Here is a 17386-nt window from a genome sequence, read left to right as displayed (position 1 = left end):
CAGCTGTGGATGCGCTCGGCTGTGATTATTTACATCACCCATAGCCCACCAGTGTCCCATGTAGACTACCTGTAAACCATCATCACAGCTGCATGTCAGTCACACTGAAAACAGACTTCACAAAATGCTTTGCAAGTCAAAAAAAAAAGATCATCAAACCAGAGAAGTTTATGTTTCAAAAAGAATGATTCATCACTCATAAATGATTTCAAATGAAATTTTACAGGATGTGGTGTATGAAAAAACATAACACTGCCACCAAAAGTGTGGGAAATAGTATGCACATTGTTTTGCTGCTGGCACCACCTGTGACCATACCTGAGAAGTGTGCCGTATGTTTAGCACAGACGCTGGTGAGAAAGACAAAACTGTCTGTGGTTGAAACAAAATGGACAAAAAGAAGAAACAAATAGATTTTATTGATATGCCTCAAAACAAAATTTTTTACACAGACCATAAATATGACAGACCAACTACAAGTGAGCATGTGTTAGTTCATTTATTCTGTCCAAGCAAGTTACTTCTTTGTACAGTGAAGTGGGTGACTTAATTGGTCTAAGCAGCAGGTAACAGGCTGCAGTTCTATCTAGACTAGATTCTAGATCAGAGCTTTACCAGCATGAGGGGGAGGGGGGCTGCTGATGACTGGCGCCTGTTAATGAAATGCATACCACAGTGCAGTGCTCAGTTAATTTCCTCATTGCATCCATGGGCTGTCTGCATTCACAAGCGAGCTGGAGAAGAACGTATCCCAGCCAGCGAACCCCGCCTGGTGCCCTAGCTGTCTGTTGAGGATGTCTATAAGGATGGAGAAGAGAGGCAGTGAACCAGGTGGACAGGAGGGAGGACAGGGAGTGTGGATGGTTTGAGTGGGTCAATAGAGGGTCAGATATGTTGAGAAAGGGGGTTCACAGGGAGGGGGAGGGGGAGGAGGAATGTCCATGAGTCTTTCTGGGTTTACTGCACATTCTCCATCATCTTGAGGAATTCTGGAAAAGAAAAGAGAAGTGGGAGAACATTACTGAGCTGCAAAGGTTTCATTTACTGCGGCCGTCAGCAGCAGCAACAGCATCAGTCTTAATTATTTTAACAGACTGCAAATGAACTGTATCCAACAGGGAGGGTTTTACATGGGTAATTCAACATCTTGTCTTTTTCAGGCTGTGTTATTTTATTGTAAGCCTTCAAGGTCTGCACTATTAGTTCACTCACAAATGTACAAAAATGCAAGCAAGGTGTTAACATCAAGTTCACTTAAACCTCACCATGCTACCAGATATCCTGCATTTTAAATGGAATCTTTAGTTATTGTACTATAGGGAACCAGAGATATTCCTAAAGTGCTTTATTGGGATATTTCATAACTGGAAAGGTGTCATTTTAACATTGACCTAACACGCTCATCATCATCTTCATCATGCATGTACCGTCAAAGTCCAGCATGCCGTCGGCGTTCTTGTCTCCATCCTTCATCAGCTCATCGATCTCCTCCTCTGAGATGGGCTCGCCGCTGCTGCGGATGATGAGGGCGAACTCCTCTCTGTCAATGTAGCCGTCGCCGTTCCTGCGCAAAAGACGGGGTTGTAAACATAGACAAGCAATAACAGATTCTAAAACACTGCCTTCAGCGTTCCTAAGTAAATCACGGTCTGTACGGTAACAACGTACTTGTCAAAGACACGGAAGCACTCTGCCAACTCTTCCTCGCTCTTGCCGGCCTGGTCCTCCTTTAGCAGCCTCACCATCATGACCAAGAACTCCTCGAAGTCGATGGTACCGCTACCTGAGGGTAATTGATCATCCACATAACTGATTAACAATGACCATCCCGACTAAAGGAATAATGCCCTGTGCTCCATGGCGGACAGGACGGTGCCTCGTTTTTACGCACAATTTTAACCACAGTGAAATGAGAGTTAGGAGTAATATAATGCTCTGTGTAATTTGAATACAAATCACGGCTTGGAAAGCAAATCTCCCCTGACTGAGCTGATCTGGAACATAAGGTGCTGGAGTCGTATATTGCTTGCGCGTAAAAACGATCATTGCGCACAATAGGCTCACTGTATTGGCACCAGAGGTGTACTGTGTTATCCATCGCTCACCATCCTCATCGACCTCCTCAATGATCTCATCCAACTCCTCTCTTGTCGGGTTCTGGCCCAGCATCCTCATCACGGTACCCAACTCCTTGGTGCTGATGTCACCGCCACCATCAGTGTCAAACATGTCGAAGGCAGCCTTGAACTCTGGAAGTGTCAGAGTTTACAGAAAGTAGTTCGTTACTCTGAAAGTAGCATTTTGTTTGTATTTCACGGTTCCTAAACGCATTTTACAGTAAGAAAATACGCAATTTGATTTCTCTATTGAAAAACAAGCAAATCTTCCTCCGTGTTCCATAAAAGAGCTGATTTGTGCATAAGAGGTGCAACTGGATGACTCATTTGATCCTGATAACTGAAAGTGCGACCACCGCTTGGCCGCTTACCATTTCTTTTGTAATCTGTTACGTCACCGAGCCTTTGGTAACGTCATTCCTTAAGTAACGCGTTACTGTGGCTTGTACTCACCAGCCAGCATTTCCTCGCTCAGGTAGGAGCGGGCCTCTTGTTGCGCGTCAGTCTGGAAGAAAACAGGGGACACTTCACTTCATCATTCACCACAGGCTTTATTTCAGCTTTATTGATCATTCAAGTTAAAATCATATACATTGAGGCCAAACTGTCGCACGATGGTGGCAATTTCCGTAACTTATTATCTGCTCCTATGATTCATTCAAAAAAGACCATCACGAAAAACATGTTCCAACTATTAATGACACCTCGGGAGAGTGAAGCTAATATCCCGCACTGTGGGCCGATACATTTTAGGGATATTTCAGGAATTTTCCAGATTTTAGTCTTTTCCCGTTTTATGTGACAACAACATGTTTTGATAAGCCTTACAGGATCTAGAGGCCGCGCCTCAAAAGGATTCTTAAGCCTGGTGAAAATTAGTCCAGCTATTTCAGGCTCAACACATTAGGGTGTCTGTATATGGCCGGCAGATATCCAATCCCCGGGAATCTGTCGTCCAAGCAGAATCCGCACCTTCACAGCTGACATCCCACCCATCTTGACCTTCTGCTAGGATCAGTAATGTTTGCGACAGATAACTGATTAAAACTCGTATTTACTACGAATTACGAGATAAACTAAAAAAAAATCAAATATTTAGTCTAAAAATGTAATATCTATATAAAAATGTAGCAGCTTTAAGGGAAAGTAACAGATAAACATCTTTATCTTATCAACAGAAAGCATGTTTCAGCAGCTCAGCATGATGGTTTTCAGACTTTCACGCGCGTTTATGACTTGATCACTAAATTCTCTCATTATTATGACTTAACAACTAATGGCTGGTTGTCCAGCCAACTTGGAAAAGCTCAACGGGTCATTTGCACAATTGATTCATCTTACCATGTTTGTGGATTAGCTTTTCCCCCCCAAATATCCAAGGAAAAAAGAAAAGCCCAAAGGAGTGGTCAATCCGTGTGCACCCCAACAGAGAGACTAGACGTCAAGTGAAGGTTCTCACACACTTTAAACGGGACAGCCAGGTCCCGCCCCCAGACTCTCACAGGCCTCCAGATTTAGTACCCTGAACTTTTAGGGTTCTGGGGCCACTGTGAGCCAATCACACTTTGGAGGGGAAAAGCTCTTGTTTCTTGAAGTTGCAGGGCTAAGAATGTAAAAGGGGTAAACCTGGAGTTTTTCTGTCCTGCATCAAAGAGAGATGCAAAAAGAAAAAAAATGATGCAGAGAATGTTTTGTCACCTGGTTTGTTAAAACTGGGATTATCAAACGTTAGGAAAAACTGTGATACACTATAAAAGAATTGATATTGTAAAGCAAAATACACACAAAGCAGATTTCGGTGACAATCTCTTAAAATAACATTTAAGCAGAATTTTAAAAGAAATAACTACATCTCTCAGCTCGTCAGTGCACACTGTTGGTTTCTATTTAGAAGTTAAGGCAGTGGACGAGGAGGAGTCAAACATTTTAAAGTAGGTTATGGGTTTTGATGGTATTTCAATCTGAGCGTGAAACTCAAAACCAGGAGAAAAATGCTGTGGGGCCGGGCCTCCTCCTCTCTGCCTCCACCCTCTTTAGCCGTGCCCTGAATAGCAGGCAGATTTTAGGCTGAAAGAAGACCCACCGGGACGCAAGGCGAGTATGCACACTTCCCCATGCCACATTGCCTGATAAACACAACCTGATGCTCCTTATATGGTGGGCAGTTCCTGAAGGGAGGGCCCGATGTGAGAGGCAGCAGAGGAGGATAGGATGCTGAGGAGGGGGAGCAAACATTGAGAAAAGGGGAGGGATGTTGCTTTTGAGAAGTGGTGGGGGGGCTTGCAGGCTATATACCCGGAGGGAGACCTGCGTTTTCCAATGGGGGAATTTACTCATGTGCTCCGTGACTACCTCAAGCCTCTAGGGCCGGCTCACACTGGGGATGAGCCACTGGGGGCGTTGGTTGATGTGCTGGGAGTCCGCTGCGTGAGGATCAGTGACAGATGCAGGCAGAGAGCAGATTGGACAACATCACTTTAGACCAGATAACAGAACACTTCCTCAGCTATGACAGTTGTGTAGTGTTGAATGAGACAGAGGTTGGTATCTGACACTACCTATGCAAATAGAGCTATTTGCAAAGGCAGCTAGGGGACTAGTTTAAAGTTGGGCCAGGAAAAGGGAGGAGACAAGACCAGTTGTCATTAAAGAAATGTGTTTGTGTATATAAAAGGAGGATTTGACGGTGGTGTAGAAAGTGCATGTGTTTGTGTGTCAGGGTGCATGATCACTTTGTGCGTGGTCACGCACGTGTGTGTATCTGAAAAACAGAAGGCCAGAGAGACAGTGAGACAGGAATGAAACAATCAGAGATAAGGCATGTCAGGCATGCATGGCAGAATAATTTGCAAAGATGAACAAGGTGAAGGTGGATTTATTTAGAAAGCACAGAACAGGGTGGAGAAGATTTAGCTTGGAGGAGGAGGAGGAGGAGGGAGGGGGCTTAGGTTAGGTGGTGTAGCATTTCTGGAGAAACAGCAGCTGCCGAGGAGACAGCTGAAGGAGGCGGCCCCAGGGAAGGTGTCTTCGTCTTAAATGGTTTGAACAGATATTTATAGACATTGTCACCAAGCCACATGAAAGGGGGTGGGGGTGGTGAGGCGGGGTTTGTAAGAGGGTTTCTTTCTTGCCACTTTTGATGACTCAGAAACAACATCATATTCATAACTGTGCAGGATTTTTGTAGCATATAGAGTTCGCTCGGGGCAGATTTCCATCAGACAGAGTGCTTTATATTCTCTCTGAAGAACGGTCACCAAGGAATGTGGAGTCTCATCATTGGACGTTCTCCATCATCTTCAGAAACTCTGGAGAGAGAAAATGGGGTATCAGTTAATCAACTCACTTAGAACCGATTCATCAGATTGATCAATGAATAACTGAATGAAAAAACTGAAAGTCAGATCACAAACCGAGCCTATAGTGTGCAGACAAAGACTAAAACGGACAAATTAAGGGGAATACAATGCAATTGTAATGCATAAATGTCTTGTATGAGGACCAATTCTTAATTCTTCTCACTTCAGCTGACACTGAGAGCCCACAGACGTGATGGTTGTGCTACCCCAGTCATCAAAAGTTTAAAACTTCATCGCACATCAGCCTTTCATGCTACAAACGCACGGGTCCAAAATGTAGGCCCAGTTGAGTAGAAATGTTTAGACGCTTTGAGCAATCGTAAAGGCCATCACTCTGTTTTTCTCAGAAACTAGAAAAATTGTTTGCTCTCACATTTTTGTTCATTTGACACCAAACTTGCTGCACTGTGTCTTCGGATTGTCCTCCGCAAATTATCTGGTCAGAATTTTGAATGTTTGAAAATTGAGCCCATATCAAAATGTCTGGCTGCAAACAAAACTGTAAAAAGACCAAAAAAAAAAATCCCAAAATGAATCTGAGATAAATCTGTCCTGTCAGTCCTACTGATGGACCCTGCTGTATCTCTCATTTGTCTTTCTCCTCTTTTTTCAGCTTCCTCCTCTTTTACCTTCTTCTTTTCTCTCCTTCGCCTGATCGACTCACTGCTGCAGCAGCTATCGTTTTTCTTTATTCTCATTCACGTGTTAAAATGCCTCATACATATTCATAAGGTGACTACAGACTTTCAAGTCCATGTTTTGAATGAAATGGAAAATTAACATTCTGCCGTTTAACTTAACCTTTCTGTCACCAGCACAGCTGTGCAACCACATCAACACTTAGATTCGTCCAAATAGGTGGGAAAACTGAGATTTGATGCGTTTACCCTCCACTCTATCCCGGATTATTACAGAAATATGCTTCTTTGCTTTCACACTAAGAGACTGACACCACTGCACTTATGTATTCACACATTTTACATCTTCTCTCTCATCTAGGTTGTGGTGGTGCTGTGCTGGTACAAGTCATTTTTCTTTTAAACTTTCTCTTTCATATTAGATGAGCAGATTTGAGAGCTCACTGTGAAAAGAAAGTAAACAAATATATTACCCAGAAGGTCAATGTTCACTTCTGACTGATATCAAGCTAAAGCTGAGAGGCTAGCTAACTAAGCTAATTAAACAGCCCATTTAATCTTACCATCAAAATCAATCTTTCCGTCTTTATTAGTGTCTGATTCCCCGAACATCTCATCAATATCTTCCTCTGTGACAGGTTCTCCAGTGAGATGGAGGATATCTCCAAACTCCTCCCGGTCAATGAAACCATCTGCATTCCTGGGGATTGAAAGCAAAATTATTCACAGCGTGAAAACAGATCTCTCGACTCCCTTCTCTTTTACATCATCACACAAATACTCTTTACTTCTCTATTGTAGCAGCTGTAAGTTAGCCAGTTTTCCATTTAAATGTATTGCAAATTTAAACTGAATTTTGAGAAGATGGGAAAATTCGCTGAAAATTCAAATGCGTTCCCCATGACCATCCTCTACCATTATGCACTAACTGGGATACAGCAGATACAGCCAATTCTCCAGGCTGGTTCCAGTAAACCACTGAAGATGAAGAGTGTGCAACAAAATGCTGCGTAATGAAATGAGCTTCATGCTTCATGTATTAATTTGAGGATTGTTGAAGTCTCCTACAGCCGTATGCTGGGTTTGGTCTGTTGCAGGTTTAAGGAGCAGTATTACTTTGTTTTCACTTTTACATGCAACTTTTACACGCAACGTGCATCAATTTTGTTTCCTAAACTAAAAATCAAGAGAGGCTGCTTTGTTCTATAGTTAAATCTGTAATAAATATTCAGAAATGTTAACAATAAATCAGTGCAAAAAGGTTCACAGTGTGAAGAATATTATTCCCAGATTTGTTTCTTTTGTTTGTTAATTATAATCATGATGAAATGTTGCTCATTTGGATGTACAGTCAGTTATCTGATGCATTGCCAATATGGACCCTGGGTGCAGTTTTACATGAGATTTATAAATAAAGTTGCTTTGTTGAGGGAATGTCCACATATAAATACTGTGTTCAACAGAATGTATTCAGTGAGTCTGCAGGCTGTTACCTAATTCTAAAATATTCTAATTTATAGGCTTTTCAATTCAGTTATTGCACAACATGAAAACCTTGTACAGTAACAATGTATTTGTATTTTGTTCTTCTGTTGATATTAGGTATCATACTTGTCAAAAATCCGGAAGCATTCTGAAAGTTCTTCTTCACTCTTTCCAGCCTGGTCCTCCTTTAACTGTTGCACCATCATGACCAAGAACTCCTCGAAGTCGATGGTACCGCTGCCTGAGGAGAGAGGAGGTGAATAAACGCAGATGGAGAGGGCTGAAAGGTGAAGTGACTGGAAGGAGTCCTGTCTCCGCTTTTTAAAAGGCGTTTTGAGTCTATACCTTCTGCTTAGTGCAAAACAGTATACAGCAAAGTGCAAGTGACATCCCTAGTTTCTGACCAACATTGTTCTGACCCATGTTGTGTAAGCAGCAAATGTACCTGCATCCATCTTTGTGCCCATTGGCATGCTGGTCTTAAAATGAGGTGTAGTCAGATGCATTGTTGACACATTGCTGTCTTAAGGCAGCAGAAAGTAATTGTGCTACTGACTAACAAAAAGCTTGTATAAAGTCAACAGCCAAGACCAACATGCTCATAGGCACACAGATGGATGCAGCATTTCCTGCTATTCAAAGAGCAAATATTTCAGATAATAAGATGCAATTATAGGAAAGGGGGGCATGCTTTCAGAATCTAGCTGCTCTTTTGTGTTTCTCCATCTTTACTAACCCCAGCTTTAAGCAACAAAACTAAAGGCTCTACTTGCAAACAGGAGTAGAAAGAGAAACTCTCCAGAGGAAAAAGAATTCATTTTAGACAGCCCTGATGGAGCTCAGGATTTATCAGGAGTACGGCTACACTACACCAAATGATTCCGCTGAATGAACTTGGATCCATCCATCCATTTTCTATACCCGCTTTATACGTGCAGGGTAACTGGAGCCTATCCAGTAACAAGCTGACAACAGGGTTCACCCTGGACTGGTCACCAGTACAAAGACAGACAACCACACACACTCACGCTCTCACTGAGAGGCGATGTAAATTAGCCAGTTAACCTAATGTGCATGTTTTTGGGATTGTGGGAAGAAGTCGGAGTACCAGGAGAAAACCCACGCAGGCACAGGTAGAACATGCAAACTCCACATAGAAGGGCCCAAATTAAACATATGAAAATATATATTTATATATAAATACATTTAAAAATAATAATTAAGACTAATCAATATTTAATAATTAAATTATCAGTATAATTAAATTAAGTCCTAACTGATCCTGTCCACATCCACTATAAATCAGAATGGCAATTTTTATTGCCTGGCCCAGCCAAACTGCATGTATCTATTACACACAGGGACAAGCAGCAGTGTTCATCCTCCTCCTCCTCAGTTGGTTCATTTGGTCATATGCAGTCAGATGGAGTTGTTGAAAGACAGTGGAGGAAGATGATCCAGTAACTAGGGAACAGATATCTGTCCTTCATTTAAGACAGGTAATGTTTAAATTGCAGTGCGCCAGATGTAGGCACACTTGGCTTTTAAAAGGAATGGGAGATGACACAGCAATTAATTCAATTCTTATTACACCCGAAACACACCAATGAATAGTTAAGGGACTAATACTCCTTGCGCCTTACTTTGAGATTATGTTTCATTTAACTAGCAAAAGGGAGTTGGACGTGCCCTGAATACACTTGCATCATGGACTTTAGACAATATGCTATAAATAATTTAAATGGGGTTCTTTCTTGTTTTTATCAAACAATTGTCCTTAAGTGTCAATGAATTCAAATGCAAGAAGTATTTTTTAATTTGTTGATCTCACAGTGATCTCACCATCCTCATCAACTTCCTCAATGATGGCATCCAGCTCCTCCCTTGATGGGTTCTGGCCCAGCATCCTCATCACGGTACCCAACTCCTTGGTGCTGATGTCACCGCCACCATCAGTGTCAAACATGTCGAAGGCAGCCTTGAACTCTGGACAACAAACGAAAATAGTTCAAATTTGGACAAATCAAAATTGGCAAAAGTGAAAAAAATCAGTCAACTGCTGCAATTTCCAAGAATAATTTTCAGAAAATCATTTCAGCTGCTTGTCCCATCCAAACAACTTGCCATTCAGAAAATCAGTGGGGGAACCTCACCAAATGTATCCAGCAGATGATTCATGCTTCTGTAGTGGAGACATACTGAAGGACTAACCTGCAATCATCTCCTCAGTCAGGAAGGAGCGGGCATCGCTTTGGGCATCAGTGGGCTTAAGAGAGGTGGCAGAGAAAAGGTGGAAAGATAAGTTACCATTCCTGCCAGCTGTATTCCACTGCAGCTGCATAATGACGTCAGTGAACATGTAAGTGATTAGCGTAACAGGATGTAAGGAGAGTGACTATGACAGAGTAAAAGAGAATATCTTAATATCTTGATTAGCTCTGAACCACTCATACACACACACACACACACACACACTGTTGTTGACTACATGTTGGCTATATATAGTTTATTGTTCGATGTGATATTCTGGGGTCGTTGGAGCTTTAGTATGAGTTGTAGGGGTCTGTTGTATAAAGTAGACCAAAGGAAGTAAACTTCTTGCTACTTATTTCCTCATAGCAGTCCAACAACAAGTGAAGAAAGTGAAGAAATAAACCAATCCGATTTTTCAATCTTCACTCAAGACCTACTTTGAAAGGTTGTTACAACTTTCTGTAGTGGCAAGGCTAACAATGCACTGCATGTTGACCGTTTTAACTGAATGCATCCGTGTGGTTGCTGGTAGTTGTGGCGTTGACATGACATTAGGACACGCTTATATTTCATCTGTGCTTTAAGCTGTTGATGTTCTGCTGTCAGACGTTCAGTGATACGTCACTCATTTTGTTGCTCTGATTGTTTGCTATTAATGACCAGTTTTCAAGTGTCTCGCTCATTTTGCAGGCAGTCATTGGTTTCAGTTGGTTGTATGCTAAAGTTCCACGGTTGCAAGCTGGATCTCGTTTGACTTGTTTGGTAATTCATCACAGCTAAACATCTTATCAGCTTTTAAGCTGTGTTACAGAGTTAGTGTCATTGCTGTATCACAATATTGTTGTAATAGATTACCTATTTCAAATTGTAGTTTTTCAAATTTTCATTTCCATTAAAATGAATGGAAATCAATATACGCCTGGAAATTAAAAAATAAAAAACCTAAATCTCCTGCAGCATACTTTGGACAGTTGTTACTTGCAACATAATGTATGCTTGAGTTGTAGTAAATATATGCTAAAACATGTATTTTTACACGTTTATTGGAATAAAACATGCCAAAAATGTCCACATGATCCCTTACTGCTATGCTGTGGTCACTCTATGCTAACACTTAAGATCTGATTCTCAGTTGAGCCAGAAAAACACAAAACAGAATCTCAAGGCACAGAACTATCATTGACAAAGTGACAGCCAAGGTCTGAAAATAGACTTCTGTCAGGTAAGAAGTCTTGTTCAATCCTCAGCCAACTGTCTTCACTTGTTAACGATGGCTCTTAAGAATGGACGTCACAATGTAAAAGATGTTATTTCCACATTTACGCCTCAGCGAAACATGGACGATGCTGAGAGTTTATACTAAAAGTGCTTTTAATCTGTTCCACTCTGATCCAGCGTTTATCCTTCCACCAGCCTCCCAGTCTGACCATCTTCCCAGCTATGTGCACTTATATCCAGACTTAAAGCCTGATGACGTCACAAGATCACACTGCACTGTAGCTCAAGCCTCCAATAGGAATTTTTCACGTTCAATTTTCATTTTGAAAGAGCAGGAGAACCACCATCAGCGCTTGTCCCCAGCAGTAAACTACAGTACAGAAAATTATTTTCTCTCTTTTGCTGTTTGCTCAAAAAACCCTCATCCATATTGCAGTATATAGAAGGCCACACGTTGGTCATCAGTCACCACTCATCAGTTCACTTAAAAGCTATTTTTAAGGTGGGATTTGGGAGAGGATTTGAGAGGGATTTTCTCAAGGTGAAAGTCCTATGTTAGGACACTCAGGAAAGGCAGCAAGTCTTCTCACTTTACTCAGCTGTGTACTTTCTATCTTTAGTATTGCTCCGTCCAGTCTACATATCAATCATAGTGAGTGCAGTTACAAAATGATGGAACACAAAAGAGAAAAAGAGTTAAATCACATCAGTTTGTAGACAAACAGCAAAGAGAAGTTGAACGTGTAAGTTTCCAAAAGCAGGTCACAAGTCAGGAAAATACAGTTTTCTGTGTGCAGCAAGTATTTGCACCAAAATAATTTCCCAAAAAGTCAGGATTTCCAAGACATAAAAGACCACTGGTAAAGATATCCAGCTGATAAACCAGCTGTGCTGCAGATGAGGTCTTGCTGGGTGACTGTGGGTGAGGAGAAGAATTGTGTTTTCACTTCAGATAATAATATCCATCTTCAGCCATCTGTCTTTTCTTCCTCATGAGAAAACAAAAGTAAATCCTCAAAGATCATTCAAACTAAATTTCCTTAGCCCCTTGTTGTTCCCCTTTTACCTCCTTCTCAGTTTTCAGTTTCTTACCATGGCGGCTGGCTGTGCTGAACAATAGACACCAGTAAAAATGACAGACGTCTGGGAAAGAAAGTCCCCCTGCTACACAGTTTACTTAGCACTGTGGCTTTACTCCTCTCCATAAGTACCCCTTCATCCCATGACACTTTTAATGAAAATGATCAGGATTGGGCAAGAGGCCCCCCTCCTCCGACAAGACACAGCCAATCAAATTCATCTTTGGTTCACAATCTTCTGATAGACATCCCCTTGGGTGGCACACTCTCCAATCCCCCATATTTAGATTACAGGCAAGCTTAGTGACATTTATTAAAAAAAAAAGAAAGAAAGAAAACAGTGTAGGCAGCTGGAGGTTATTTTGGCAGAGGATCAACTGAGCATCTCAGTACAGATGGACACTTGATTTCACTGTGCAGGAACCAGAGTACATGCATACACACACACATGCACATATTAACACCTCCCTTGATGCACAGATTCTCTACCCCGTCACAGTGTCCGTTAACCCATCCATCTGGCTTCCTCCCTGTCCTCACTGTTAACTTGCCCTTGCACTTATGACATCTGTAACTCAAGAGGCATATGAATGATCTTACACAAGTATACCGCATCTCTGACCATTTTGTTTCTTTGTTTGCTGTTGGTTTGTCGCTCCATTGTCAAGTTAACTAACAAAACCATTTCATACAGCCACAAACAGGCAACCTGTAATGACTACATCATTCAATGTCAAGGCTTAATAGAGTTCTGTTCCAAAGAGATTTGTAATGACACAAATTATGAAAAACCTCATCTTTGGACATAACCTTGCTCAACAGTATGAGTCATATGTTAGGTAATGATCTTTTGAAAAAGATCTAATGTTGTTGTTTATTTAACATTCCAAAACCTATCAGCTTTAACAAACTTCAGTTCCCATCACAACTCAACAAAATGGATGAAACCAAGTTTGTAATCATATATGCACCTACCCTAGCTGTAGTTTTTTGTACTGCCTTAACTTTGTCTCTCTTTTGTGGCAGATTAAATAATTTCGATATACTGTAGAAAAACTGTCACCAGTGCTATTCTTGACTAAGTATCTTAGTTTTATGTTTTATGGAAATCCATCAAGTAGTTGTTGAGATATTTCAATTTATACCAAAGTGATGGATGAATAGATATCCCTAGAATCGGCATGGCTGTAAGACAAATACACTGTTAATATGAACAGAGAATGAGTTTTGATTGTTTGACAGATACAGTCTAATATCAAATGCACAATCCCAAAGATTCCTTTCTTCATCAGACCACCAACTCAGCTGACAGATGAGTCACTCCAGCAGTCTCTGCTGATCTTGATGTACACTCTGGAATTTTAAGCAGTTAGGATTTGCAGGCCGTCAATTCTTCCACCAGACGTCTATTTATGCCAGCAGAACTGTCTGATTGGCATGGAAACAACAGCAGCTGTGGTTGCTTATAACCTCAGTCAGGCCTCTTCCTGTACAAGATGCACAATTGATAAGAATCAGTGCTTATTACTAAAGTTAAAGATCCACTTTTAAAAGACATGACGGATTGATTGAGTGGGCTACATCTCTGCTCAGAGTCTCTCACAGCAGATAGAAGAATGACAATAAAATCAAGCTTCATCAGATTATGAAGCTACTGTATTGGACCATTGACTTAAATAATGGGTGATGTGTCCACTTTGTCCCACTGTACAAAAGTGAAGCCAAAATATTGCAGACACAAGTGCTGCAATATTGCACTGATGACATCATTTGGAGACTGTGACCCAAGATGTTTTGACTCCTCTTTCGGGGAGCTCTCATGTAGTCCATCTTTATATACAGTCAGTGCATAGGACCAGCAGCAGATGCCCTGAGTCTGGGTGGCTCATTGCTTTTAAGCTGAGTGTGCGTTGGCAGAAATGATCCCATGCAGTTCTTCTGTTCTTTATAGAGTAGGTGAGAAGAAAGAATCAAATATCAGATTTTTTGTTCGTGTGATTGTGACTGAAATGTTACCTTAAATTTTAATACCTTAAAATTTACCTGCAAAATTGTCAGTGAGGTTATACAGTAGAAGTCTGACTCCTAAGTGACCCTGATTAAAGCAATGAAGTGTTGGTCACCCACAGTCTCATCCTCTGACGCTATCAATTCTACAAGGCTACTTGACAAGCAATTTCAATCAGACAACAATACAATGGGATTTTGCAAAACCCATAAACTTGTTACATCAAGGTATAAGAAATATAGAGCCAAAGAGAAACCTGATCTTTCTGGTTCTGTTCCAGATATAAAAATAAGCTAATTCAGAACGACACTGACATTCATAGCAATGCAAATAACTAAATGTCCATCGAGGGAAAATAACATTTCTGAACATGGTATGTCGAATGGTACCATGTATCTAGATAAGGATGGTAATTTAAAAAAATCCATTTGATAGTGCTGATTCAAGATTTATGTTTTCAGTGCTTTTAATGGGCATCATTCTACATAAGGATGGGATGAGTGCAGGCTAAATATCACCCAGTCGACAGGGAAGGTGAGTCAAAGGGCGGTGATTGGTTCAAACGTTCAGTGTCTGGAATAAAAACTGCACAGAGCAGAAAAACACTTCATTTTTATAGAAACACATGAAATAAATTCTAAATAATATTTTACATTGAGCTACAGAGGCTATAGGCTAGTGGGACTCAGGAAAAGGCCAGACATGACATCAGGACTTTGATTTCCTGTATAATCAATAATATGACTAATGTGAGTATTGCAAAATTCTCATTTGTTACCAGGAGATAAAGTTTTTGCTACCTGAATCCATAATCCCACTGTCATTGAAAAACCAGTTTAGGGAGCAGAGTTTAGCCTTACACACTGTGCATGTTTACTGATGATTGGTGGTTTTCGCCTTCTTTTTCGCTGGCTGGTAGCGATGCCAGGGTAAGCACTCATTCATAGACTTTTTCCTTGTTAGGCAAATGACTGAGGCATCTGGGGAAAACAGGTAGGAAATTTATGCTATCCTATATAATATCCTAGGCATATTTATGTTGTTTACTGAAGTAAATAAAGTAAATTGTTGGAAAGTTAGTGGATACCACACACTCTTCTCTTCAGTTTCTTCACCGAGGGATACAAAGAAGTTACCCTGCATTTGATTTGTACTCTTTAATCGTAACTCCAAACTCGGAGTGACGTCACATCCGTTAAAAAACCAAGCTTGATGCGTTTTACCAAAGAAGAGAGCATTAATTTTACTGAACTTAAACTGTAAACACCATGTTGGTGAACTTTTCTATATAATACTCTGCCATGCTGTTCCAGTAAAGGCAGCATGGAGCAGAAAGTTGTCAGGAACAGTGAAACAGAGTTGTTCCTAAACAAGTCACCCTCCTATCTAACTGGTACAAACTAGCAGGTTTTAAATTATTACACACATACAACAAACCCCTCAATGCACTGGTTTCAAAAATATTGTTTCCTCACCTGCGGGGGGGAAAACTACAATAGAGGGTTTAATCAACACCTCTCTGACACATTTCAACACAAATTAAAAACTGCAGGTCTTATTAAATGGTGTTTGATTGTTATTTTTTTGGATAGGAGTTAACATTTTGTGTCTGGCCCTTTAAAAAATAACACCAGGGTGGACAACGACATGGAGGAGTGACATGGGTGCAAGAGTAGCCTCTAGACGGGACAGTAAGGCAGGGCCAAGGGCAAGGGCCAGAGGCAGGGCAGACAGAGCCATAAGGGACGGGAAGGGGGCTTTGGGGGGTAGGGGGCTGTAGAAGGAGGTGTGATGGCAGACCTCCAGCCTTATATAGGGTGTGTTTGCCTAGGTTCAGCTGCTCCTCCAGGGAATGACCAGGAATAGAAAGAGGTAGCGGAGAGGAAGGTGGAGATAAGGAGAAGAAAAGCAAAAAGAAAAATTACAATTCTAAAAAGAGGATATGCTATTTTCCCTTGGTCTTCTGTTCTTCCTCTGGAAACCAAAGTCGTCTCACCCTCAAACAAGCACTTCTGCAAAATCTCGATCCATCGAGAGCAACAGCTGCCACCGTCAGTCAGAGACCAAACAGGCGCTCAGTGAGGGTGGTGACATAAGTCGGACGGCATGGAGCTGAACTTACACTGTGGCCCACAGGAGAGGGCGGGAATGATGACTGAGACGGGTGAGACGGGTGAGAGCAGGTTAAGTTGGAAAGACGAGATAGCATGGATTAAAACATAGAGAATAGTGGAAAGACGATGAGATGAGAGGGGTTTAAAGTAGAGTGGAGAATAGATGTGGGGTGAGATGATGACAAGGGAGGAAAGAGGAGGAGAAAAAGAGGAGAGGCGGACAGGGGGAGGGAAAATGAAGTGGATGATTAGGACAGCAGCTATGTGAATAGAAAAGGAACGGATCAAAATTTGTTATGGAAAGTAAATTATAAGAGAGCAAGTGGACCATACTGTTTCTCTTTTTATCCATATTGACTGATGAGAGTTTCATTTAATGCCAAATTGTTTTGGGAGCTTTGTCTGTAATCCAGTGAAACGGTTAGAGGAGGGTAATCCTGTGCTTTATTCAAAACAAAAATTCTGCTCAATTTAACTCACTTGGGGTTTTTTGCCCTCAATTCATCCCTTTTTGGAAACAAATATTTCATAGGGAGTGAATGACATCTAGTACCATGTTTGGATTTTGGTTTATGACCAAATACAAAACTGATTGCATACCAATCCACCTCAGCCTGACTTTATTAACAAGAGAGGACAGTAAAAATTATAACTGCTAAATATCAGCGTTTCAGCATTGTCGATGTGAGCATATTAGCATTTAGCCCAAAGGACTGGGCCTACACAGCCTCACAGAGCTGTTAGCATGGTTGTAATGGCTCCAGTTCTACATCCAGTCAGTGTCATCTTCAGTCGAGTCGAGTCCATTCCTGTCTCCGTCTCCTCTCTGCCTCACCCTCTGGACTCAGCTCTGTTGTTATACTGCTCAACTCCTGAAAGACAATGAAAGGCTTTACTTTTTATTGTCCGTGTGTGTTCTGCATTGTGGGTCTTAAAACATTTGCACTTAAGCCTAAACATTCCAAGTAGTTATAAAATGAACTGTAAATATCTCAGACACACTTTATGGCCTAAAATATTGGGACACGTGACCATTCCAAATACATTGACATTAGAATGGAGTTGGTCCCTCCTTTGCAGCTAACAACTTCCACTCTTCTGGGAAGGCTTTCCAC

General features: G+C 41.2%; 2 protein-coding genes across 2 annotated transcripts; both read right to left on the bottom strand.

The window, feature by feature from the left end:
- Positions 1-399: 399 nt before the first annotated feature.
- tnnc2.2 (troponin C2, fast skeletal type, tandem duplicate 2) lies at positions 400-3609 on the bottom strand. Its single transcript, XM_046395625.1, has 6 exons — positions 3459-3609; positions 2571-2622; positions 2106-2249; positions 1669-1783; positions 1428-1564; positions 400-989 (listed from the first exon to the last, which is right to left on the bottom strand). The coding sequence occupies exons 1-6, from the start codon at positions 3459-3461 to the stop codon at positions 958-960; spliced, it is 483 nt and encodes a 160-aa protein (XP_046251581.1). The 5' UTR covers positions 3462-3609; the 3' UTR covers positions 400-957.
- A 1365-nt stretch (positions 3610-4974) lies between these two features.
- On the bottom strand, positions 4975-12293 carry tnnc2.1 (troponin C2, fast skeletal type, tandem duplicate 1). Its single transcript, XM_046395624.1, has 6 exons — positions 12163-12293; positions 9811-9865; positions 9442-9585; positions 7726-7840; positions 6678-6814; positions 4975-5425 (listed from the first exon to the last, which is right to left on the bottom strand). The coding sequence occupies exons 1-6, from the start codon at positions 12163-12165 to the stop codon at positions 5394-5396; spliced, it is 486 nt and encodes a 161-aa protein (XP_046251580.1). The 5' UTR covers positions 12166-12293; the 3' UTR covers positions 4975-5393.
- Between the last annotated feature and the right edge of the window lie 5093 nt (positions 12294-17386).

The sequence above is a fragment of the Scatophagus argus genome, chromosome 8, assembly GCF_020382885.2.
Source record: "Scatophagus argus isolate fScaArg1 chromosome 8, fScaArg1.pri, whole genome shotgun sequence".
NCBI classification, from domain to species: domain Eukaryota; kingdom Metazoa; phylum Chordata; class Actinopteri; family Scatophagidae; genus Scatophagus; species Scatophagus argus.
Note: the sequence above shows the minus strand (reverse complement) of the source record. Positions and strands in the feature narration are given on the sequence as shown.